The sequence below is a fragment of the Poecilia reticulata genome, chromosome 4, assembly GCF_904066995.2.
Source record: "Poecilia reticulata chromosome 4, P_reticulata-male-v2, whole genome shotgun sequence".
Lineage (NCBI taxonomy): Eukaryota > Metazoa > Chordata > Actinopteri > Cyprinodontiformes > Poeciliidae > Poecilia > Poecilia reticulata.
The window spans coordinates 33,265,928-33,291,937 of record NC_088833.1 but is presented as its reverse complement, the minus strand read 5'-3'; the positions used below and the strand labels follow the sequence as shown (position 1 = coordinate 33,291,937).

The 26,010-nt window shown below is 37.6% G+C and overlaps 1 protein-coding gene across 1 annotated transcript; it reads left to right on the top strand.

The window, feature by feature from the left end:
- Nucleotides 1-9,129: 9,129 nt before the first annotated feature.
- Nucleotides 9,130-24,178, top strand: ctns (cystinosin, lysosomal cystine transporter). The gene is made up of 11 exons (XM_008408155.2): nt 9,130-9,240; nt 12,632-12,719; nt 14,340-14,418; nt 16,437-16,527; nt 16,980-17,083; nt 17,501-17,638; nt 18,515-18,614; nt 19,024-19,143; nt 19,259-19,429; nt 19,534-19,651; nt 22,115-24,178. Exons 2-11 carry the CDS (start codon nt 12,650-12,652, stop codon nt 22,261-22,263), a joined length of 1,140 nt encoding a protein of 379 aa, XP_008406377.1. The 5' UTR covers nt 9,130-9,240; nt 12,632-12,649; the 3' UTR covers nt 22,264-24,178.
- The last annotated feature ends 1,832 nt before the right edge of the window (nt 24,179-26,010 follow it).

The following is a 26,010-nucleotide window of genomic DNA, read 5'->3' as shown; positions in this document are numbered from 1 at the left end:
TCATCTCTGTGCCACAATACACAGAGGTCTCCTGCCATCCCTAAAAAATAACACCCTGGGCGGTTGCCCATATTGCCAATGTCAGAAATAATAATTGTCTGCACCATTAAACATAGTAATTAACAACGCTCAACTATCAACACTGTCCAAGGCCCAATAAGCAAGAAGTAACCAAGCAGGAGGAGCACCGTGACTGTTCTCATCCTCCCTCCTGCTGCAACGTCTGCCACCATGACAGGTGATGAAAACAAAGAGCAATGAGCATGCTCTGCGTTCTTACGTTGTTTTATTTATTCGCCAATTAAATATAAAGATATTTTAATGAAATAAAATAGCTACTGCAGTGTACGCAGAGCATTACAAGAACAAAGAACGGCTCTCAGTGAGGCTTCAGCACTATAGGACTTGGTCAAGATCCGTCCAGAAGAATCGGATCGTCCATGAATGTCATATTACTATATTGCACTTTGGTCACAGCGTTGTCCCATATATGCAACACCTCAGTCAACACCTCCACACAGTAATTCAGTGCATGAGTGACAACTTTTTTTCATGGCAGATGCAACATGTGTTTCAGTCAATACAGCTAGCTTTGCTAGCAACACGTCCACAGATCTTACCTTTCTTTAAGCTTTCCTTCCAAGTGACGTTAAAAATTGGAGGAAGTCCCACCGTCTCTGAAAGCGAAGCGCTGCTGATTTTACATGTCGCCATATCTTATGATTTATGCAGCGCTTTTATGTTACTGACGCTCAGAGGAAACCACTGCGCATGTCTTGGAGGTCCGCGTGCGAGTAAAGGTGGAGGCGATGGGTGACAGACGTAAGTCACGTTATTGCTTGGATTTTACGGCGCCACCTTAAGTCCCTGAACTTCACATTTTAACGGAAAAAACCCCACAATGCGACTTGGATGTAACGAGTAACGCGACACTTTTGTAGAAATGTAGTGAAGTAGAAAGTACAGATACTTACTGTAAAATGTAGTGGAGTAATAGTAGAAAGTATCTATTATTAAATCTACTTAAGTAAAGTACAGATACACGAAAATTGTACTTAAGTACAGTAACGAAGTACTTGTACTTCGTCACTTCCCACCACTGGTTATAGTGTCTAGTAATCACACACTATTGCATGAGAACACAAGGTGCTAGATTATAAGTCAAGGAAAGTTGTATTCCTTTACTTCCAAAATTGATTTTAATTAAATAGGCCAAATTAATAAATAAGGCTATTTAATAAGGCAATGTTAAATTTTCACAGGATTGTTAAATTTTTTGATACATTCTAATCGTGTTATTTGGTTAGAGGTCAGTAACTTTGTTCTGAATTCAGTTTAAGGGAATTAGTGTTTTCCTGAACAGTAGAAGTTCAGTCCCCTTCTCCTTTTTGCTGGTGCTTCCCTTTTATGTCTGTGTTTCTTTCTAACTTTAGCTGCGTTTCTTTAAATGCTAGGGGTTTAAGAGATGGTATTAAGAGAAAATCAATATTTATTTTTTGTAAAAATACAAAAGCTAACTGCATATTTTTTACAAGAAATGCACTCTATAGAGGCAGATGAGAGCTTCTGGTCTAATCAATGGGGGGTGGTACTAATAAATCTGCTGGTGTTGCTATACTATTTCATAATTTTCAGAATAAGATAAAAACTCATAGGAAAGACAACCAGGGCCACTGGATTATTTGTGTCCTCAAAATGGAATCTAGTTTTCTGATTCTCTGTAACGTCTATGGTTACAACAATGTTGCTCAGAATAAATCCTTAAATCCCGTATCGACTTCTGGCTAATCTCAGACAGTCTGATGCAAAATAGTGTAAATACTGGAATTTCACCAGCACCTTTATCTGATCACTGCCTGGTACAACTCAATATCACAACTCATTTGAAAAAATATCATAACAAAGGTTACTGGGAGTTTAACTCAACCCTGCTTAATGTCGAAAAGTTTAATAACGAAATTCTGGAGCATCTCAGTTTAATTTGTAATGATAAAAATCTGAAATCTTACACGGAAAAACGGGAGTTCTTTAAATTTAAAGTCCGCCAAATCTCACTCAAACACAGCAAATTAATGACTTTCCAAAATAAGAAAAAGGAATTAGAAATCATTCAAGAACTTAGTCTCATCTGCTCTAAACCGTTTTTTAATGATGATGACAAACAGCGTAAAAAATTCTACAGTCTGATTTAGATGATTTTTATATCAAAAAAGCCAAAGGAGCATATTTGAGGTCCCGAGCTAAGTGGATTGAGGATAGTGAGAAGAGTACTGCATATTTCTGTAGACTAGAAAAAATTAGACAAGAAAGAAATGCAATAAAATGCTTGCAAATTAATAATGAGGCATGCACAGACTCCACATTAATATCTAAAGAAATGTTTACCTTTTATAGCAACTTATATTCTTCCGCATATAATAACTCAATGGCAGAAACATTTGTTCATTCTATCAAACATTTGAGTCCCAAAATTGATGACAGTTATAAGCAGATTTGTGAGGCAGACATCACCATAGAGGAACTGGATAAAGCTCTGGGTGTTTTAAGGCTGTGATGGCTTAACTAGTCATTTTGATAAACATTTTTGGGTTTACATCAGAACCCTTGTGTTTGGGATGCTTACTGAATTGTTAGAAAATGGCTGTTTAACTCACACTATTAAACAAGGTGTCATCACGCTAATTCCTAAACCCGGAAAAGATCCGACTCTTCTTGATCATTTAAGACCTATAACACTATTAAATAATGATTACAAACTCCTGACACACATTTTTGCCAACAGGTTAAAATCAGGCATATCACAAATGATCTCTGACACTCAATCTGGGTTAATAAAAGGGCGCTCTATTCATAATAACATTCGCCTTATTTTGGACTTAATTGATTACAACCACTTAATTGAAAATGAAGGCTTTGTATTATTTTTAGATTTTTATAAAGCCTTTGATATGATAGAACATGAATTTTCAAAGCTTTAGATTTATTTGGGTTTGGAAATAAATGTATTAATGTAATTAAAACATTTTACAAAGAAACAAACAGTTCAGTGTGTCTTTCACATGGGACCTCACAAAGATTTACAGTAGCATCAACAAAGGTATAAAACAAGGTTGTCCAATCTCCCCTTTGCTGTTTATTGCTGCTGCAGAAATGCTTTCCATTTCAATTAAAAACGCTCAGTTTGGTAAATTAACGGTGTTAGGCAAAAAGTTTTCTATTAGTCAGCTGGCTGATGACACAACCATCTTCTTAAATAACCTAAATTAAATTTAAACAAATGTGAAATTTTACCTCTAAAAGACTGTCCTTTATCTACTGCTTTTAACATTCCTGTAAAATCTAATGTCAAATATCTGGGTGTGCATATTAATAAAAATAAATCTGATTGAGAAAATTTGAATATTTGGGAGAAACTTCAAAAATGTAAAACTCATTTAAATAAATGGACACACCGAGATTTATCTGTTCTGGGAAGAATATTTCTCACCAAAATGGAAAGTATTTCCAGACTTATTAGGAATTCCCAATTCAGCAATCAAATCTATCAATAGGATGAATTTTGACTTTATATGAAAACAGAAAACTCATTATATCAGAAAAGGTAATTTAGTCAAGCAGTTTAAAGATGGAGGACTGCAAGCCATAGAATTTGACAGCATGAACGGCACTTTAACAATAAACTGGCTTCGGTCTTTTTTAAAAAATCAAAATGATTTATGGTTCCATATTCCAAGTAAAATATTCTCTAATCTGGGCGGAGTTAGTTTTCTTCTTAGATGTGACTTTGACATAAAAAAAATTGCCTGTTAAACTTTTCTTCTTCCACCAGCAGGTTTTATTATATTGGAAATTAATCTATAAACATAACTACAGCCCACACAATACTCCTTTGTGGAATTGCCGTTACATAAAAGTTAATAATAAATCAGTCTTTGCACATAATTGGCTAGAACAAGGTGTTTGGTCTGTGATGCATTTATTAAATAATGGAGGGATTATGTCTTTTGAAGACTTCAGTGTTAAATATAACTTGCAAATAAATAAAAGTGAATTTCAAAAAATTATTAGAGCTATTCCCCCAAATATTTTATGCACAGCTAAATCTTTTTACGAGATCCCTGATTACAGAACCCCTGAGCTACCTGGACTTCTGATTAATGGGCTCAGTGTCACAGATAGTAAACTAAAAAATTCAAAAATTAGGGAATGCTTTACTAGTACTTTATTTCCCTTTATATCAAATCCAAATTTTATATCACATTTCTTTTCAAAGGTTCAAAGGAAAAATAATTAGAACAAATGATTTAAATCTTCCCGTTCCTCCAAAAGCCAAGGAAGTCCACTTCAAAATGTTTCCAGGTGTTTATCCCTCTAAGGAGTTCCTTAGACGCCGATTTGCTATTGATGATAACACTTGTTTACTTTGTGACGGTGATATTGAATCGACTGAACATCTTTTCTATGAATGTGTGTTTTGTAAAGCTTTGTGGGATGATGTGCACTACTGGCTTTTCCCTAAAATTCCTAACTTACCTGAATTTTCTACGAAATACATTGTTTTTGGAATTATGAGAAAAGAAAAGACTTTTGAAAGGCTACTAAATGTAATCATTATTATGGGCAAGTTTTTCATTCACAAATGTCGTTTTCTTAAAGCCAAACCTTCTTTCCCCACTTTTCACAAGGAGCTCTGCCACCTCTTCTCATCTCTAAAATTCATGGACAAACATCAAGATGCAGAACTGGATGATATGATAAACGATCTGGAACTGTTGGAAAACCCCTAGTGGCTTTTTTTTTTGTTCTTTTGCTTTACTCCTTTGTTTCTTTTGTCTGTATGGAAGCAGCCTGGGTCGGCTTCTTCAGGTTCTTTAGATTTGTTTACATCTAATGCTGATACAATGTTTGTTGCATATGATAATAAAAAAAACAAAAAAAAAAAACACATTTGCAGCGTACGCATATGCGACATAGACATATGCAACATCTACATGCAACATAGACCAACGACACATCTACACATATGACTTCTACTTATTTTTGATACAAATGGAACCCCATAGTAAGGCAGCATGGATAAGATAGTTATGTTATGGTCTTCATTCTTCAGTGGAATGCAAGAAGTTTAATATCAAATGGACAGGAATTACAGCATTTTATTGATAAATTAGAAGAAGCTCCAGATGTTATTTAGGTTATTTGTATACAAGAAACTTGGTTAAAACCCCAATTAGATTTTAGAATCTTAAATTATTCTATTAGATTTGATTGGATTGAAGGTAATGGTGGGGGATATGCCTTTTTCATTAGGGAGGGGTTGCCATTTAGAGTAGTTAAAAGAGGAAAAAACGAGTTTTTAATTGTGGAGATTTGGATAAATGCAGATTCATTTATTATAATAAATTATTACAATCCATGTGAGCTGGATAAATTAAAAGAAATTCAGGGACAAAATAGAAATAAAGTTATTTGGTGTGCAGATTTTAATGCCTATAACAGTTTATGGGGAGGGCAGGGAACTGATACAAATGGAGCTGTAATAGAACAACTCTTGGAAGATAATCAATTAGTGTGTATGAATGATGGAAGAGGAACGAGAATAGATGTGCATACAGGAAAATATTCAGCTGTAAATTTAACTCTGGTGTCTAGAGATTTAGTTGGATTATGTGAGTGGGAAATAGAACAAGAAACAACAGTAGGTAGTGATCATTTCAACAAATTTTGTAAAATCCTTATTTCTAAAGAGAAGGAGGTGGTAGAAAGGCAGGAAAGATGGTTATTTGGTAAGGCACAATGGAATACATTAAAAATATATATGTGAGAAATACATGGATGAAGTCAATTTAAATCTAGACATAGAAAGTATAGAGGGAAAGATTATAGAAGTTATATTGAAAGCAGCAAAAATAACAATTCCTGTAAGTAAAGGTCAGAACAAAAAGACACAAGAGTGTAGTGAAGAAATAAGGAAAATAAATAAGCTTTTAGAATATTGAAAACACATTTTAAAAATTTAATTGAATATATAACAAGTCAAGCAGAAGCAAGGAAAGTTATTAAAAAGGCAAAGAAAACAAAATGGAGAGATTTTTGTGATTCAATAGGCAGAACAACTCCTATAGCTATTGTATGGGGAATGATTAAGAAAATGAGGGTAAATAGACATGAGAGAACAAACCCAATTCTAAAACATGAAAAATGAACAGCAGTAACAAATGAAGAGGAAGTAGAAGTAATGGGAAGAACATTTGCAAAGATCCATAGTTCAGATAATTTATCAGAACTGGGGAAATTTAGGAGGGAACAGACAAGAAGGGCAAATGATTTTACTTTAGAAGGTGAAACAACTCCATAGATGTTTATTTTTCTATGCAAGAAATGAAGAAAGCAATATTTAGATCAAAATTAACAGCACCAGGGAAAGATCAGATATGCTATATTATGTTAAAACACTTAGGAAATAAAGCTGAAGAAAAACTTTAAGTTTATAAAACAAGATCTGGGAAGAAGGAAGATTACTTTCCAATTGGAAGGAAGCAATTATTGTGCCAATTATTAAACCTGGAAAGGATCCAACAAACCCTTCAAGTTATAGAGCAATTACACTTACTTCATGTTTAGGAAAGATTATGGAAAGAATGATCACTGATAAGATTACATATTTTGTAGAAAGTAAAGGACTTTTGTCTTTATGTCAAAGTGGATTAAGAAAAGGAAGGAGTATAATGGATCCAGTTGTGTGTTTGGAATCAGATATTAGAAAAGCTCAAATTAATAGGGAAATTGTGGTAGCAGTATTTTTTGATATTGAGAAAGCATATGCCATGGTATGGAAGAATGGGTTGATTATAAAATTATATAAAATGGGTATTACAGGAAGGGCTTATAGTTAGATTAAAGATTTTTTGTTGAATAGAGTTATACAGGTACAGATGGGAGCAACAAGATCCAATAAATATAAAATTGATAATGGAACTCCACAGAGAAGTATTATCAGTCTTTTATTATTTTCAATCATGATTAATGATGTTTTAAAAGATGTAGATCAGGATGTCATGCAGTCATTATTTGCTGATGATGGAGCCTTGTGGAGAAAATGGAAAAATGTAATATTAGTGTATGAGAAAATGCAAAATGCTATTAAATCTGTTGAAAATCAGGCCTATAACAGGGGAGTTAAATTTTCAGTAAGTAAAACAAAGACTGTTGGATTCAGTAAGAAGAAAATTGATTTAAAAATGTATGGGGGAAAAAATAGAAAAAGTAAGTAAATTTTGTTTTTCTAAGAATCATATTTGATTCCAAGCTCTTATGGGGTGATCATATAAAGTATATTGAAGGGAAATGTAAAAAAGTTATAAATACAATGATGTGTTTAACAGGATTAGATTGGGCCACAAATAAAATTTATTTTAAAAAGATTTATATTGCCTTGATCAGATCAGTTTTGGATTATGGATGTGTAGTTTATAGGCAGGCTGCGAAAACATTGATTAGTAAATTAGAAGTAATTCAGAATCAAGCTTTGAGATTATGCTGTGCAGCTTTGAAGACATCTCCATCTTTGGCAGTGCAGGTGGAAATGGGGGAGATTCCTTAATTTGCTTTTAAGACAATAGCAAATTATGTTGAAGTATTGGGTGAGTTTTCAGGGGCATAAGGAGGAGAACAATCCAGCAGAAAGAATATTGAGACCTTGCTGGGAGAGTGGAAAAGCTTAAATAGTCTGTTTAGCATGGGCAGCAGATAAATCTGCTAGGGAAATGGGTATACAGGGAAAAAGAGAGTGCTGCGGTGCCTTATCCAATTACACCATTTTGGTTGTTTCCATATGCAAACATTGACTTAGAAGTTTATAAAGAAATACAGGTTAATAAAGATGATAATTGGGTAAATTTTGTAAATGACAGAATTAATGTATAAATCTTTTACAATTATATATACAGATGGTTCAAAAGATTTTGTTTAAAATAAAAAAGAATTTGCTTATGCTATTCCAGAACTAGGTTTATGAAACAAAGAATACAGGATCTGCCCATTTATCAGTAATAACAATTTTTTTGGGAAGAAACAAAGAAAATAGAGTGGAAATGTTAGCAATACTGATGAGCTTACAGTGGGTAGAAGTTCTAATATGTTCAGATTCATTATCATCACTAATGTCTATTTTAAATGTCTCATCTGAAAGTCATATGGAGTTGGTTTAACCTCCAGACTACCAGTAGTTCATTTTTGTCCTCTGTAGAGGATATTTCTAAACTTGAATATCTCCCACCCCCTGCATTCTACTGAATTAATCCTTTTGGTATCTGGAGAGGACATCTAGGGCTTTTCAATGATACCACATGTGAAGAGGTGGGACTTTTGTACGTACCTTTTTCTAATTCATAAAAATGGCATTTATCAGTAATAACACATTTTTTGGGAAGAGACAAAGTAAGTGCATAAAACTTTTTATTACCTTACAAAGACTGTGGGATTAAAAAAAGAAATGGTGATTGGACAATATTTTTTTCCCTGGTAGTCAGGAGGATATGATATTTATGAAATTATATTTAGAATGACACAAGCTCAAATAAAGATTAGGTTTATGTGGATACCTGCTCATAAAGAGAAGGGAATGATATGGCAGATAATTTAGCTAAGGTGTCTTTAAAACAAAGTAGAATGATGAAAATAGCATATGGTAAATCTGAAATAAAATCAATTATTAAGAGCAAATTAAATCTGAATGGCAACAATTTTGGGAGGAAGGAACTAAAGGTTGTAATTTATTTCATAAAAGAAAGTGGGTAATATGGAAATAATTGGAGAAAATTGAAAAGAGCAAGAAGTAATGACAGTATTGTGGCTTGGACATACTGGATTAAATAAAACTTTACATTTGATAGGTAAACATCCAACAGTGTGGTAGGGATATGGAAACATAGAACATGTAATAATTCATTGTGAAAAATATACAGTAAGTAGAGAGAAGTTAAAACAAGAAATTAGAAAATATGATATAGAGACATTAAAACTTAATAAGATATTAATTAAACATAAAGTAAATAAAGCAGTTATTAATTTTTTGAAGGAAACAGGATTTTATATAAGAATTTAGCTTAAAGTGAGGCACTCTGGTCCACACTCCAGCACAGCAGATGGCGATAATACATCTTAACGTTAGATGTCACCCGCCAGTAAAAATGAGAAAGAAGAAGCAGTCAGCTGATGTGCAGGTGACAGACAGACCAGGTAAAGCTGCTGCTTTCCAGCCCTCTAACCTTATTCTGTCTTTGTTTTAAACATTCTCTTTCCTGTTCGTTCTCTCTCAGTTTAGATCCTTTTACAGACAGAAACAATCTGAAAACTAAAACGACAGGCTGACAATCATGTGAGCTGATGGTTGTTCACAGCTTTCGCAGGGATTTATGAATCATGCTTTAAACTGCTCTGATAACCGAAAAACACAAACCGAAGACTTGAAGCGAAACTCCTGTTTATGGAGAAAATGTTTTGTTGCTGCAACGCAGCGAAGATCGTCTGCTGGGCGTTTGAGGAAAGAACCCAGTAGATCTGTTCCTCTGCATGGCTGCTTCCGCAAGGGGACTGTTGGAATATTTAAACGACCCATTTATTATGTCTGCACATACAGGAGCCGTTTTTGCAGTTGAATAATGTTATTTATCATTGATTTTTTATAATTATACCAGCAAACTTTATCTCCATCAAAATCTAGGAAGCGCGCTACTGGGTCAGATCACCTGCTCCAGTCTGATTACTATTCAATAACAATTGGATTATTATTATTATTTTTTTTATGTAATACTTACTTGTGAATTCAAACTCATATTAAAATGTGCCAATATAAAGAAACCGACCAATTACAGACAATCAAATCAAATCAAATCAAATTTTATTTGTATAGCACATTTCAGCAGCAAGGCATTTCAAAGTGCTTTACATAATTAAAATAAAAACAGAAATAAACAGTGAGAAAGAGAGAAATTTAAAAAATAAATAAAAATAAAAAAACAAACTCCCGTTGTCCTTTGCGGAATTTAACTAACTATAGAGGACTCCGCCGTCCTTTAGCAGGGGACGCCGCCGTCCCACACAGAATTTAACTAACTTAGAGTTAGGGGAGTCTGCCCTCCCGCGGACTTTAACTGGTTCCATTCCATTTCCATTCCACTTTAATTTTCATCGTTTTCCACCCTCATTTTTCACTTTCTTTCCCATACATAAAAGAAAGAAGAAAAAAAATTAAAAACATTAAAGACATAAAAACATGGAAGACATCAAAACCCGCACTCTAACCCTAATTTAGCCATAAGCAACTCTAAACAGGTGGGTTTTAAGTTGAGATTTAAAGGCACCCAGTGTTTCACTGTTTTACAGTTTTCTGGAAGTTTGTTCCAAATCTGTGGTGCGTAGAAACTGAATGCTGCTTCTCCTCGTCTGGTTCTGGTTCTGGGGATGCAGAGCAGAACCAGAACCAGAAGATCTGAGGGGTCTAGATGGTTGGTACAGCAATAACAGATCTTTAAGGTATTGTGGTGCTAAACCGTTCAGAGATTTATAAACTAACATCAGTATTTTAAAGTCTATTCTCTGAGCTACAGGCAGCCAGTGTAGGGACTTTAAAATTGGTGTTATGTCTCTATCTTCCTGGTTTTAGTGAGAACCCGAGCAGCAGCTTCTGGATCAGCTGCAGCTGTTTGATTGATTTATTAGTCAGACCTGTGAAGACGCTGTTGCAGTAATCAATGCGGCTAAAGATAAACTCATGGATGAGTTTCTCTAGATCGTGCTGAGACATAAGTCCTCTAATCCTAGAGATGTTCTTCAGGTGATAGAAGGCCGACTTTGTGACTGTCTTAATGTGGCTCTGAAGGTTCAGGTCAGAGTCCATCACTACTCCCAGGTTTCAGGCTGATCGCTGGTTTTCAGTTGTAATAACTGAAGCTGTGCATTGATTCTAGTTCACTCCTCTTTAGGTCCAAAGATAATAACTTCAGTTTTGTTTCTATTCAGCTTTAGAAAGTTTTGGCACATCCACACATTTATCTGTTCTAAGCATCTATTCAGTGATTGGATGGGTTCAGAGTCACCTGGTGACATCGTGATGTAGAGCTGTGTATCATCCGCATAATTGTGGTAGCTAATCCTATGTCCTGTTATAATCTTTGCCAGTGGGAGCATATAAATATTGAAAAGAAGGGGTCCTAGGATTGAACCTTGGGGTACCCCACATGTGACCTTTGACCTCTCTGATGAGAAGTTTCCAATTGAAACAAAGAAATCCCTGTTCTTTATGTAAGATTCAAACCAGTTGAGCACTGGACCGGAGAGTCCGACCCAACTCTCCAGTCGATTCAGTAAAATGTCATGGTCAACAGTGTCGAAAGCTGCACTGAGGTCCAACAGAACCAGCACTGTGGTTCTCCCACAGTCTGTATTTATATGGATGTCATTGAACACTTTTACAAGGGCCGACTCCGTGCTGTGGTGAGCACGAAAACCAGACTGGAAGGAGTCAAAGCAGTTTGTTATTGTTAGGAAGTTATTTAATTGCTTAAAAACAGCTTTTTCAATAATTTTGCTGATGAATGGGAGGTTGGAGATCGGCCTGTAATTCTGCAGTAGGGATTTGTCTAGATTGTTCTTTTTTATAAGTGGTTTGATAACTGCTGTTTTCAAAGCCTGGGGGAGAACACCTGAAGAGAGCAATAAATTGACTATTTGGATCAGATCATTAGCAACAACAGGCAGGACTTTCTTAAAGAAATGTGTGGGTAGGACATCCAGACGGCAGGAACTGGAGCTTAATTGACTTATAATTTCTTCTAGGGTTTTATAATTTAGTAGTAGAAATTGGGTCATTTTTCCTGCATTTGTTTTGTTTGGGCACAGCATTGGAACTGTCTTTGGAGTGGATGAGCAGATTAATCCTCTGATCTTTTGAATTTTCTCTGAAAAGAAACTAGAAAACTTGTTGCAGGCGGCAATAGATTGAAGTTCAGGTGGTAACGTCATTGGAGGATTTGTGAGCCTGTCAACAGTGGCAAATAAAGCTCAAGCATTGTTAATGTTTTTGTTTATGACATCTGCAAAGAAAGCTTCTCTCGCATGTTTCAGTGTTGTGTGATAGTTACGTAGTCTTTCCTTGTAGATGTCATAATAAACGTGCAGTTGACCTTTACGCCATTTCCAATGCGGACTGTACAGTAGAATCTGACTGACTAAACCAGTGGTGCCCAAAGTTGGTCCCCCACATTTGATCATGACCAAACTGTGACAGTTAGACGTGATCAGAAGCAGCCTAGTACTGATTCGTGTCTGTTCACTAAATCCCCCTAAAACCAATGAGACAAACAAAGAGGAAACATCCGTCTGGTTGGTTGGGGTCTAACATGCAGTAAGTTGAATGAGCCCAAGTATCCCATGGGCCGTGTAGTGGTGTATAAATGTGTGTGCAGCTGTTGTGTAGAAGCCCAATAAACATTTAGTCCATTTCCCATTCTTCAGACCTTTCTCCACTAGAGATAAGTAGTTCCACTTTGTGTGTATCTCACCTGAAAAGCCTTTCAAGTCCTTTCTTCCTCCACCATGTTTACCTCCAGTCTCTACTGTTTGCTGTCAGTTTCAGGTTGCTGTCTCCATGGCAGCAATGGCCATTCTACATCTGTTGAAGAAGTGGTTACTTGTTGAGTTGCTGATCAACATCTCTGGTGAGTGCTATTGTCTTGGCTGCTTTTAGTGTCTGCCATCACAGACACTGGTGGTGATGCAGAGAGCACCCTATGACATCATCTGTCATTTTTGACCAAATATTCACCAGAAGAAAATTTGGGCTATAACCAGCAGCATGAAGTCATTCAGAAAGACATGCTCACCGACTTTGACCAACAAAATGAAATCCACTTGATTGTTTAATTTTTTTGAGCTTTTCTTGTAGATTAATTATTTTTCTTTAAAGTAAAAACAGAAGAAACACAATTAGGCAGAAAAACTGCATCTCAATAAAAATAGAAAGATTGAGGAGTGCCTCAGATTGCTTTAGGATAGCTTTGGGTTGTTTCCCTGCCAGACCCAGCCAAAGCTCTGTTTAAAGGTCTAAATGCAGGTGGTTTCCCTGGTTACCACCAATAACAGATGGAAGGAGTCTGGTGCAAGAGGCAGAATATACTACCATCAATTGGAAATCTTATGGTTTTTCTTTTCTTTGTTTTTTACACAATTTTCCTCAAATATCAACAGCCTAAAGAATAAAATGTGTCTATCCTCTTTTATGCAAAAGTTTTGTGGTTTTAGAAATATTTAATAAAAATGATAAGTTCTCATTTTTTAAAATGTCAGGTGAGCTTTTCATCTCTAAAGGAGTTTTATTTAGTTGGACTGGGGGTAAAATGGCTCCTCTGGATGTGAAGGTCTGAGGAAAGTCAGGTTTTGCAGCTGTCAGTCCTTGTGGACAGACATGTGCGACAGTAGGCAGTCACTCACATTGTTTTGATGATGGCAGCAATCCCTCATACTGAACATGCATGCAGTGGCAGCAGAGAGGAAAACTCCCCTTTAACAGAGAGAAACCTCCAGCAGGACCAGAACCAGAAAATGGCTGAGTGTGAGCAGCCATCTTCCACGATGACTGGAGCTGAGAAGACCGAGGAGAGACACAAACAAACAGAAGAACTGATCCAGTGGTACTGTGTTAGAGAAAAGTAAAAGGCTAATGGCAGTGGTGTGGTGTCTCGTTTCATTTTCATGTCTAGATGAAACATGTCCTCCCGGATGAAATCTGTATTCACGGCACTGTGGAGCAGAAATGCTTGGACACAAGAATTTAGAACAGACCTTCATAAGCTTGGGATTATTCCAAAGTTTGGAGGACATTATGTCTGTGAAATGAAGTAACAAAGATGACCTTTTATAAAATATTTCATGATAAAAAGATGTAACATTTTTCTCAATGAAGAAATTCATTCATGTCTTAAGTTGTGACATTGACATGCCTTGGCAAAGAGACAGTGTTACTACAGCTCGAGTTGATGTGGAACAGCACTTATGAAAACAATGAAAAATCATGTCCTATTGGCAGACTGTTGAAATAATCCATTCAGACATGTTTGCAGCCATCTCCTCACTGGCACTGCAGACTGGAAATTTTTCCAAATATTCCTGGAGACATGTTTGATTTCCTGCTGGTTAAATTAACATGTCATTGATTCCTTGCTGACATTGTCAACCTGTTAAGAATTTCAGAAAATCACCGACTGAGGCTGTAACATAGCAGAAAATTCTTCAGATTGTGGAAAATTTTCATCTGTTCCTGGACATTTTTTCTCCTCTAGAGTCCGCTGTGTGTCTGAATGCACCAGATGCTGTTACAATTGAGCAAAGCTCTTCAGCTGTTGTCACCATTTCTTCCAGGTAATCGCAGACACACTGAAGTGAACAAAGCGCTGATTCAACAGAAGAACGTAGCTGTGTGATGATTTCATTCATTAAAGAGAAAAAGCTATCGGAGCCCATGGGACCGGCCTGTCCCACCGTCTCCAGAGAAACGAACAGTCGATTGACTGTTCGTTTCTCTGGAGACGGTTGTTGAGACAAAAGTTTGTACAGACGTTTTGTTTGTATAATTACTTCTTGCCATTGGGAATAAAGTAATTGCCCTTTCCCTTGATAAATCATGAATGAACTTTTAGAAAGATGAGTTCAGTTTTACGGGCCTGATAATTACCTGATCTGTAGATGTAGTAAATAATTTCAATAAAACCTTTGACTACTGACAGATTTATAAAGGAAAACAAAGCAACACGTAATCTAAAGGGCAGAAGAGAGTCTGGAAAGGCTTCCAAAGCCATTTCTCTGAGTTTGGGACCAAAGTGAACCAAAGTGAGAACCATTATCCACAGCTGGAGGAAACATGAACCTTCCCCGGCGAAGCCACTTCACCAAAGCTTTTCCAAGAGCTGATCCACGATTTTACTAGGAGAGAAAGATCTAGAGCACCTGTACCCCAATGTTAGATAGAAGCATTGGGGGAAATGCTGCTGGCCCAAAAGAACCCAGAAACTTAATGATCCTTAAGAGTGTCAGGTACATATTGTGTGGATAAAAGCATGTCACACCTTTATGTGTGTGTCATGTTACGTCTGAGCTAAAACTGACAGTGTTTCAGAAACAACATCAACAATAACATGGTGGTGGCAGTATCATGCTCTAGGCCTGATAGCTGATGGAACCCTGAAGTTTGCTCTCTAGCAGAACATTTTATAGGAGAACGTTCAGCCATCAGTACCTGACATGAAGCCCAATCACACTTTGGTTCTGCAGCAGGACAAGGATCCAAAGCACCTCTGAATGACTAAATGAGGTTTTGGAGTGGCCTATTCAAAGTCAAGATATAATTCCACTTCAGATACTGTAGTCTGACCTGAAACACTAAGTTCATACTGGAAAGGCGTTCAACAGGCTGAAAGAAAGAGACTGGGTCAGAGTTCCTCAATGGCTCTGATTGGCTGTTAGCCCAGGCTGCTGCTGGAAGTAGTTACTGCTGAGGGTGAAATAGCTGCTTATTAGGTTTAGGGGGTAATTACTTTTTCCCAGAGGGCCGGGGTGGCTTGGAGGTGGTCTTAACTTTTCAATGAATGAAAAAAAAACAACAGTTTTTTTATATTTACTCTGGGGATCTTTGGTCCGTAGTAACATTTGGTTGATGATCTGAAACATTTAAAGCAGAAGTATGTTACTTTTACAAACATTTGTAAAAGCTACATGCTGCATACAGTTTGAACAAACTGCATTTGTTCAAACTGACAGTATAGTATGAAACAGATAATCTGTGAAAAGATGGAGTTCCTCCACTTTCTCCCTGAGATATTTTTACCATCGGCAGAAACTCACCATTCCCGATCAAAAACAGCCAATCACAAGCAGGAGGAGGGTCTTAGCGCTACCACTAATGCTCATGTACGCAATGCTGAATGTGTTGATGGAGGAGAAACAACTTACTATTCCACGAAAACAGTTTGTCCGCCATCATCGGTGGCCATGCTAACTAGCCTTAGCATTCATGGCTGACTCTGTTGTGATAAACCAGCTGTAAAGTAGCACAGGGAAAAAGGGAGGGTGTGAGCAGTACTAAGCCCGTCCTCCTGGCTCTGATTGGTTGTTTCTGACAGAGTGGTGTTTTTATACAGATGACAACAGGTCCACAGAGGAAGGCAGAGGAGCTTATCTTTCTTAGGTAATCTGTCGTATATTACAATATGTAAGAAACATTTTTAAAATAAAAGTTACCATAGATAATCCAGCTTTAAATGGAGCAAAAACGGAAAACCAGCATTAATCTGAGGAGGGGGCACATACGTTTTCACTGTTCTGTATTTCTGCATCATATAGCTGAAGTGTGACTGTTTAATTCATGTTGTATATTTCCTCAGTTCTGCTGTCAATCAGTCTACAGTGATTCACCTGAATGTAACCTTCAGCTCCCAAGAGAACTACTCATCAATAATCACGCTGCCTGAACAGGTGATATTCAAAAGCAAACATGATGCAAGGTTATGTTGAATGGAACCAATCAGGAGCTTAGAAGAGAAACTGCATCCATGTGATGTTCCATCGTTCAGCTGGAGGTTCTTTTATTTTCATCTGTGAACTTTAAGATCAACAAACAAAAAGAAAGATGTATGTTGTTATGGTAACCGTTCAAGTAACTCACTGAGAGTTACCGACTCTTACAGTGACTTGTTTCATAAATGCTCATTTCAAGGATTTTCTTCATGAAGAAAATGTTGCATTTGCTAGTTTATTAGAACATTCTTCAAAAACAGAATCTTTCTATTTATTTATTTCCCACAAATTCTGCAAATAGCTGATCTTGCTCATTGCTTTTCTCCAAAGATTCTGTCTGTCTGTGGCTGAATTTGAAGAGTTTGGAGCTTTTTGTCCAACAATCCTCATTATTTCTCATGTTCATTCAGGTGTTGCTTCCAGAGAAAGCTACCTCAGCCAATTTCACTGTCGTAACACATGATGTTGGTCAGGTGACTGCACACCTGTTCAGCAACAACACACACCTGGACAGGTGGGTACAGAACCAACATGCTGTAATGTTTAGGAGATCGTGACCTTGACCCTGACCCTGCTCAGTAATGACTCCTCCTCGCCTTGCTTCGTATCACACAGCGTTCCGATCCTAAATGCCGCGCTGAACTGAAGGAATGTGGGTTAAGTTGGGTTTGACCACTTTAGGGAAGTGTCTGAGTGTGTGTTAGTAATGGAGTGTTGAAGTGAGAATGTTTGTTTTTAACCTTGTATTTTCTAATACACTGAATGTTTCTGTGAACATTCAAGTTCACCACTTATTTGCTCTGAGGATGATGTCAGCTAGCTAGACCTGCAGAGAGATTTAAAGACATTACAGACTAATCATTTAGTTTCCATTTGATAAGTAATTATATGCTGTTTTATCTGTAATCTGTCTTTGTTTCCTTCTGTCCAGTCTGTCGTCCAGGATCCGCTTCATAGTGATCCATAGCAGTGTGCTGTCAGTGGTGGCTCAGGTGATAGGATGGATTTACTTCGTGGCCTGGTCAGTGTCTTTCTATCCACAAGCCTGGGAAAACTGGAGGAGGAAAAGGTAGTTCTTGTGTCTCATCAGCATTTCTAGTTAGTTAGGAATTTTGTGCCTTGTTCAGTTTTGGTTGGTTTCCTCCTTTACATTACTTTAAAAGTCCATGTTTTAAAACATTTCTGCTGTTTGAGCAGGGTTTGTTATGAGATTATTATTATTATTATAGCTATTATTTCTACACTAGCAGTATTAGTATTGATATTTTATGTGAAAACACTGTTAGGTCATGGGCTCTTTTTATCTCAGCTCAACAATTCTGTCATATGTTGGTAATGTGTTAGTAATGTGACTCCCATGATGCAGTGCCCAGCTTTTTGCTGACCACAGCTTGTTCCTTCAGAACAATGGACTGTTTTGAACAATGCCATATTAAAAAGATATTAAGTCAGTTGCTCTGAACATTGTACAGGCTTTATCCTGACAACCAAATGAAACCTATCATCTAATACAAATATGGCTCCAAAGATTAGAGGATTTGAAAAAGGTTTAATGTCTCTGACTCATCGTCACAAATATTTCCCTTTTATGTGGAAGAAATCTACAGAATATACGGGTTGCCTTTTCTGAGATCTTTATCATAATCTCATTTTAGAGCTGAAATTTATTCAAGAGCAGGTAAGATTATAAAGCTGCTGTCCAGCAGATATGAGTTCAATCTGGAATGAAAAAGTTTGAGGCTGCAGCTGGAATATTTCTGTTTTAAATCATAACAAAACTGTCTTGGAAAAAGAGGTCAAATAATTTTCTAATACTCATAATAAGGCCATAAGGTCAAGATGCATTCTTTACATGGTCCAATCAGGTCTCATTTCTGAAGTCATGTTGTGACGTCTCCATGTAGACAAAGTGAAATGGATTCAGTTGCTTTCTGTTTCTCTTCAGTGTTGTAGGTCTCAACTTCGACTTCCTGGCTCTCAATCTAACGGGCTTCATTGCTTACAGTGTCTTCAACATCGGCCTCTTCTGGATACCCTACATAAAGGTAACTTGATTTCCAAGATAGCTTCATTGTTCAGACATGTGATTGTGACTACTGAAGCAGGAGGGAGAGGTGGAAATAACACATACAGCTGCGTTAAAGCTCGTCTGGGGGCCTTCTGTGAACAACCTGACCATTAATCCTCCCTCCATGGTTCCTGTTAAACCCTCTACTTCTTTAGGTTGTTCCACAGAACTTTCTGGGTCTATTATTATTATTATTATTATTATTATTATTGTTATTGTTGTTATTGTTGTTGTTAACAGTTGCTGAACAGAAGGCATTTGTATCATTACTGAGCCATTTCAGGTCACCTCTCTCATAACCAGCAGAAAGCCAGACGTCTGGACAGAATGGGACAGAATGGGAAAGCATGTCAGTGCTTAATGTTCAGCTGTGTGTTTCTCTATAGGAGGAGTTCCTTCAGAAGAATCCCAATGGGATAAATCCTGTCAATGCCAATGACGTCTTCTTCAGTCTGCATGCTCTGCTGTTCTGTGTGATCTACGTCAGCCAGGCTGCTCTCTATGAGGTACACCACTACAGAGTGGGACGTTCTGTCCAGCCGGCGATAAAACAGACATTAAGGACACATTTCTGAGACACCGTGTCCTCCTTAAGACTTTACAGTGTTCTGTCTTTTCCAGAGGGGGGGTCAGAGGGTGTCATGGACTGCTAGGATTCTGTTGCTGATTGGTTGGACCTTTGCTTTGATCAGCCTATTTGTTGCTGTGGCCCACAAAATTACCTGGTTGGAGTACCTCTACTACTTCTCCTATATTAAACTAGCAGTTACTCTGATCAAATATGTACCACAGGTAAGCTAACAGAGGACAACAACAGAATATAGTCAAAGTGTTCTGTAATTTGCCTTATTATCAACTTCTTTGTAAATCGATATTCTATTTCTGCCTGCTTCCAGGCCTATATGAACTACAGGAGACAAAGCACTGAGGGCTGGAGCATCGGCAACGTCCTGCTGGACTTCACTGGTGGAGTCTTCAGTATCCTACAGATGATCATTCAGTCTTACAACAATGGTAGATCTGCTTTTGTTGTTGGATTCCTTCTTATAATTATTCTTCTATGAGTGGTTATGAACATCAGGTGAACATTTTCATCAGCTCAGCCTGTGTACCTTCATGGCTTTGAGAAGAAACTGGTAGATTCTAAACACATAAAACAGAATGTCTCACAGGGAAAATTGATTGGAAAAATGAGCCTGAATGAAGTATGAAGAGTGGAGAAAAGAATTGATACTCAAACAGTGATTAGAGAAGTAAATGAACCTGCCAGGTAGTATGTTGAGGACAAAGGTGCAATTAATCAATAACAATATGTAAATAATTTTCCTGCGGCGTCGAATAGAGGAGTCTTGAATCTTGATATATATTGGAATAGATACCTTATCAGTAGAAAATTTGTCTGATAGAATGTTCAATAATTTCACTGAACTCTGATCCAGAACTACACAGCATTCTGGGGAATGTAGTTGGAGGAAAAGCTTTAGCTCCTCTCACAGCTAGCCAGGCAAGGTGGGTAGCATCAACTACCTCATTAACTGCTGCCTTTGATACAGTAGACAACAACATTTTAATATCGCGATTACACAACGTTGTAGGTATTGATGGCACTGTTCTTAAATGGTTCCAGTCTTACCTGGAGGAGAAACAATTTCAGTGAAAATTAGTCACTCTGAATCATCTGCTGCTTCAATGCCTTATGGTGTCCCACAGGGCTCAAATCTGGGCCCACTGCTTTTCTCTCTGTATTTACTGCCTTTGGGTTCTATTCTTAGGAAACATGGGATTTCATTTCATTGTTATGCTGATGATTGTCACATTTATTTGCCCCTGAAGCAGAAGGATGTACATTCTATCAAACATCTCCTGGCATGTCTAGGTGATATTAAAGCTTGGTTGGCCTTGAACTTTTTAAATTTTAATGAAAGGAAAACAGAGTTGATGGTGTTTGAACCCAGTGGCTCCTGTGAGTCCTCCTCTGTTGACCTTGGACCCTTGGAGGTTTATTTTAAACCCGTTTTTACAGATCTTGGTTTTAAGCTGGACAGTGATTTTAAGTTGGACAGCCAAATCCGAGCCGTGGTTAAGTCCAGCTTTTATCATTTAAGGCGATTGGCGTCAGTGAAATATTTTCTTTTCAGACAACATTTTGAAATGGTGATCCACGCTTTTATTTCAACTCGATTGGATTACTGCAACTCACTTTATCTGGGAGTCAGTCAGTCGCTGCTCTCACGTCTGCAGCTGGTTCAGATGCTGCTGCACCACTTTTGACAGGAACTCAGAAGAAAGAGGGAACATGTGACCCCTGTCCTGACCTCACTTCACTGTCTGACTGTATATTTTAGGATTCATTTTAAAATTCTTATGTTTGTTTTTAAATCACTGCATAATCTTGCCCCGGCTTACCTCTCTGAGCTTCTTCATCCCTACGTACCCTATCGGTCACTCAGGTCCAGCTGCTCTTGGAGGTACCGAGATCCAGAAGGAAGCTCAGAGGGGTCAGGGCTTCTCTGTCATGGGCCCTAAGTTATGGAACGACTTGCCTTTGCAGGTCAGAGAGGCCCCTTCACTGTCCACTTTTAAAGCTCGTCTTAAACCCATCTATTCTACTTGGCTTTCAACACCAGTGGGATCTAGTTTTAAATTGTTTGTTTTTGTTTTTAAGAGTTTTTATTTTTTTATTGTTATGTTGTGTTTTAATGTACAGCACTTTGTATCAGCTGTGGTTGTTTTAAAGTGCTTTATAAATAAAATTGGTATGGTATGGTACTTTCTTTGGTTACCTAGCAACCTGTTGAGTAACTTATGCAGCAGTTTCAGGTTTCACCATTGTGTCTCATAACTCCTTAAAAATAAAATAAAATGATAAAAAAAAAAACAGCTGTGTGGAGAAAACAGCAGGATTTGGAGTTTCCTCCAGTTTCCAGCTGAAGGAAACTGAATAAAACAGGGAAGGTCATGCCACCAGTTTGACAGTATTTCAGATATTTAAAACAAAAACTAATAATGATTGATATTGCCTGATATCAAAGCCTTCTGTTGTAAGATGTTTTTCAGCCATATTGTCCAACTCTAATCAATATGTTGCAAAGGGAAAATGAAATCAAACTTACAACCAGCAGATTTATCCAATATTGTTCTCTTGCACTGCAAAGAGTGAAAAATTCAAATTGCTCATAACCTGGGAAAGTAATGCACTTTGAAAGGATGAATGGAAGCAGAAGGCAGCAGGCTGTGCAGCACCTCAGAGGAATCTGACTGGTGATTGGTCTCAGTAGAACTGAGGACTAACAGGATAGCTGAAGCTTCTCAAACTAGCTTTATAATGAGAAGCACTTCATGCTACCTGCTCAATGAACTTTATTTTACAGTTGTTCTGCTCTAGTAGAGTACTATGCGCCGCCTTTTTCTAAATGTTTGTAAATCCATCTGGAGCAGCACATTGTCATGCTTTCTGTTGTGTTTATCTCTCCTCAGATGAGTGGAAGCTGGTGTTTGGTGACCCCACCAAGTTCGGTCTGGGTCTGTTTTCTGTGGCGTTTGACATCGTCTTCATGACTCAGCACTATTGTCTCTACAAACAGCCAGCACAGTATGAAGCCATTCCAGAGCAGCAGGTCGACTGATCCGAACACTTTGCTACAACCAAAGGGAAGCCACAAAGAAAGGGATTCAATCGAAGCTAAATGTTAGTTCTGTTGTTGCCTTCAGGCTTCCAGCAGGAAGTTCAGTTTATCTCGTCTCAGATTTGGCTCATCAGAGATCCATAGAACCTCTTCTGAACAGCCTCAGGGAACTCTCTTCTTTTATATGTACACCTGCATAATGCTATATAGATAGTTCTTTTATTCAACACTCTGCCTCAGTCTGTAATTTGGATATGTAATTAATAGTATGCTCCGACTCTTTTTTATTTTCTCATGCTTTTTCATTAAACGAAGTGGGGAAAAGGTGTGTACTTACTGCTTTTCACAGTAGAAACCACAAGTTCATTGGAAACATGGAAAAACTTTTTCAATGTTTGGATCCTCAGACTTTTGAAAATCCATCAAGACGTGCAGAATCTTTGTCATTAAATGACCCCCGTCTCTTCTCCAAGTCGGCTGTGACAGAGTTGAGAGCGTCGGGTAGAGGCTGGAACGGGGGTCGGCGTGAAGTCTTTGAGCTTCCCTCGGTCCCGGGGTGTGGTCCTCTGCTGGTCTTTAGCCTGCTTCCTCTTGTTGGCTCCTCTTCTGCGCCGCGGACGAGGAACCCCGTTCCTCCCCTGTGCTCCAGTTTTTAAGCCCTCTCAACCCAGGGCGGTCTACGGGGCAGGGCTGCGATACTTTAGAACCTTCCCACTGCGTCTCACTGTCTGTGGAAAGTCCCTACCTTCCCCAACTCTCTTATGACTCATTCATACCTCGTTACCACATCCACGGTGCTTCCCTTGTTTTCCGTTGACCATCTGTTTCTGATTCTGCCGCGCCCTCGCTCAGGAATGACTCATTCCTCAATGTTTCTCCTAAGTAATTTTTGTCTTACAAAACATAATCAATGTTTTACTTTGTCGACATTTTACTTCAGTATGTTTCTTCCTCACTCATTATCTTTAATCTTTAATAATCAATTATTATTATACAACAATCAAGTTGTTCAAACCTCAATTTCCATAATGTATTATAACATTCAGCTGATTAAAAGTACAGAACATATATTTTTGATTATACATTACAGACATTCCTTCATTGACATGTGTATTATTATTTTAAACTTGTTACAAACCATAATCATCATTAAATCATTATACAAGGTTTACTGTTATTTCTCAGGCCTTTATTCCGTTTTCTGCGTGTACCTGGACAGATCTCACATGCTTATACCAGGTTTCATGACACAAGGCAAGTAAGAAATAACTACAAAAAAATATTCTCTATTTATTTAAGAACCCCAAAGGGGAATATAAAAAACATCTCAAAGTTTCTGTGTATCTATTTAGCCTATGGAGTACTCTAACACTTTGAATACTCTGATATTTGGACTTTTTGAGGTTATAAACATATACAGTTTAATGTACAGAAATGTGTTGATGTGTTAGAAGCATATTATGTTGCCTAATTAAAGGAGGGTGGAAAGAGAAGCCAACATATTTGTAGAGGCATAAATGTATCTTTATGCTGCATGTGCATGCAGATATCAGGGTATGTGTAATTATATGTATATATGTGTAGACATGTATATGAATTTACATGTGTATTTTTAAACCTTTATTTTACCAAGATAAAAATCCATTGAGATTAAAAAAATTTTTTCAAGGCCAACAAAGTGCGGTATGTGGGCTTATAACTATATGTATGTCCATTAATATGTGTATTTATTTTAGCTGAACAATGGGCAGAGGGATAAGCTTTGCACTCCATTTTGAACATGCCAGCTATCTTCTTTGGTTGCAGTGAATAGTTATTGTGCCTCCTTATTTGATATTGTGAAATGTATGTTATGTTATAATAAGTGGGAAGCTAGGTACCAGTAGTTTTGAAATAAAATTTTAAACAATCACAATGATCATCCTTAAATATTCTTTCAAGCAAACGCATCAAAGTTGAAGGAAAATTTAAGAATCCAAATACAATGGATGGATGCTTTCTCACTTCTGTTTAGGTGGAATCTGTAGTTTCTGCTGATTTGTTTTACCCAAGCTCAGAGGTGCTCTGCTGGATTGAGCTCTGGTGACTGTGGAGTCATTAGAGCACAATGAACTCCATGTTGGAGATGAGCTGAACTTTGTGACATGGAAGCAGCGTGTCCATGTTCAGATGGGATGGAAACGGCCAGCAATTTTACTAAAGTAGTCTGTGTTGTTGAAACAATACTCAGTTGACACCATTTTCTCCTCACCATGACGTCACCAGCAGCCTGGGATACTGATGGAACACAGGATGGATCTATGCCATTAAGTTCTGATCATGATTCAGGGACCAGGCAACATCTCCCCAAGGTTTCTGTTCAGTTTTAGTGAGTCTTTGTGACATGTAGTTTCAGTTTCCTGCTCCGAGTGGAATGACACCAGGATGGCGTCTTCTGCTGCTGTAGTGCTCATTCAGAACTTCACATTAACCTTCACCTTGTCTAGATACCACAATGCATTGAGTTGCTGTCAAGCAATTGGTTGATTCATAATCTGTTGTGACAATCAGCCAAACTTCTAAACTTAAAACTTCTGATGAGTGTATAAATATTTCTGGTATGCACAAACTTCTCAAAATGAAGAATGGCTTTGTTCCTTCATTTAAAAAAAGTGTCAAAAAATTATTTAAATCAATTAGTGGAAAAATCTTTGGTATGACAACAATCAAACCCTTCTAGCTGCTGAGCAGCCTTTGGCATGTTTCCACTGGTTTCTCAATGTTTGGTGCCGAGCTCAAAGTCTTTAGAGATGGAAGAACTCTGTGTTTGGTTCCCACATATTCTCTGATTAGTCACAGCTCTGGCTTGAAAACTTTGAAATGTCATCAATATCTACTTCTAGTCAGAAGAAACATGTAAAAAAAAAAACTGACCACAGAGGTATGAATAATGATGGACTTTATTATTCTACAGCCGGGGTGTCAAACTCCAGTCCTCAACAGCCGCTGTCCTGCAGTTTTTAGATGTGCCACAGGTACAAAACACTGGAATGAAATTACTTAATTACCTCCTAGTGTAAATAAGTTCTCCAGAGCCTTGTTAATGACCTAATTATTCTGTTCAGGTGTGGGGCATCATAGGCAGATTTAAAAGTTTCAGGACAGTGGCCCTCCAGGAATGGAGTTTGACACATGTGTTCTAGAGAATAAAGTGCAATAATTAATCCTTTGTAATTATTGTCATTAATTTGGTTTAAACTGCCACAGAACTTAGATGGTCTACGTAGACCACTACTGCCTGTTCCTGGAGATTGTACACAGATCAAAGACCATACTGGAAGCCCTCTTCTGCACCTAGCAGTCAGTTATGCCTTAAATTATTTGAATTCTAAATGTGTATGCTTTACCTGATACTATGTTTAAATTAATCACCATTTCAATTTGATTGAGGTCTGCGTCTTTCTGTCCCTGCTATGCTGAAACAATTGACTTTCAGTGTACTGCATACCCTAACCCAGGGGTGTCAAACTCTAGTCCTGAAGGGCCGCTGTCCTGCAGTTTTTAGATGTGCCACAGGTACAAAACACCTGAATCAAATTGCTTAATTACCTCCTTCTTGTGTAGGTAAGTTCTCCAGAGCCTTGCTAATGACCTAATTATTCTATTCAGGTGTGGTGAAGCATAGGCACATCTAAAAGTTGCAGGACACCGGCCCTCGAGGACTGGAGTTTGACACCCCTGCCCTAACCCTAACCCCATACTGCATGG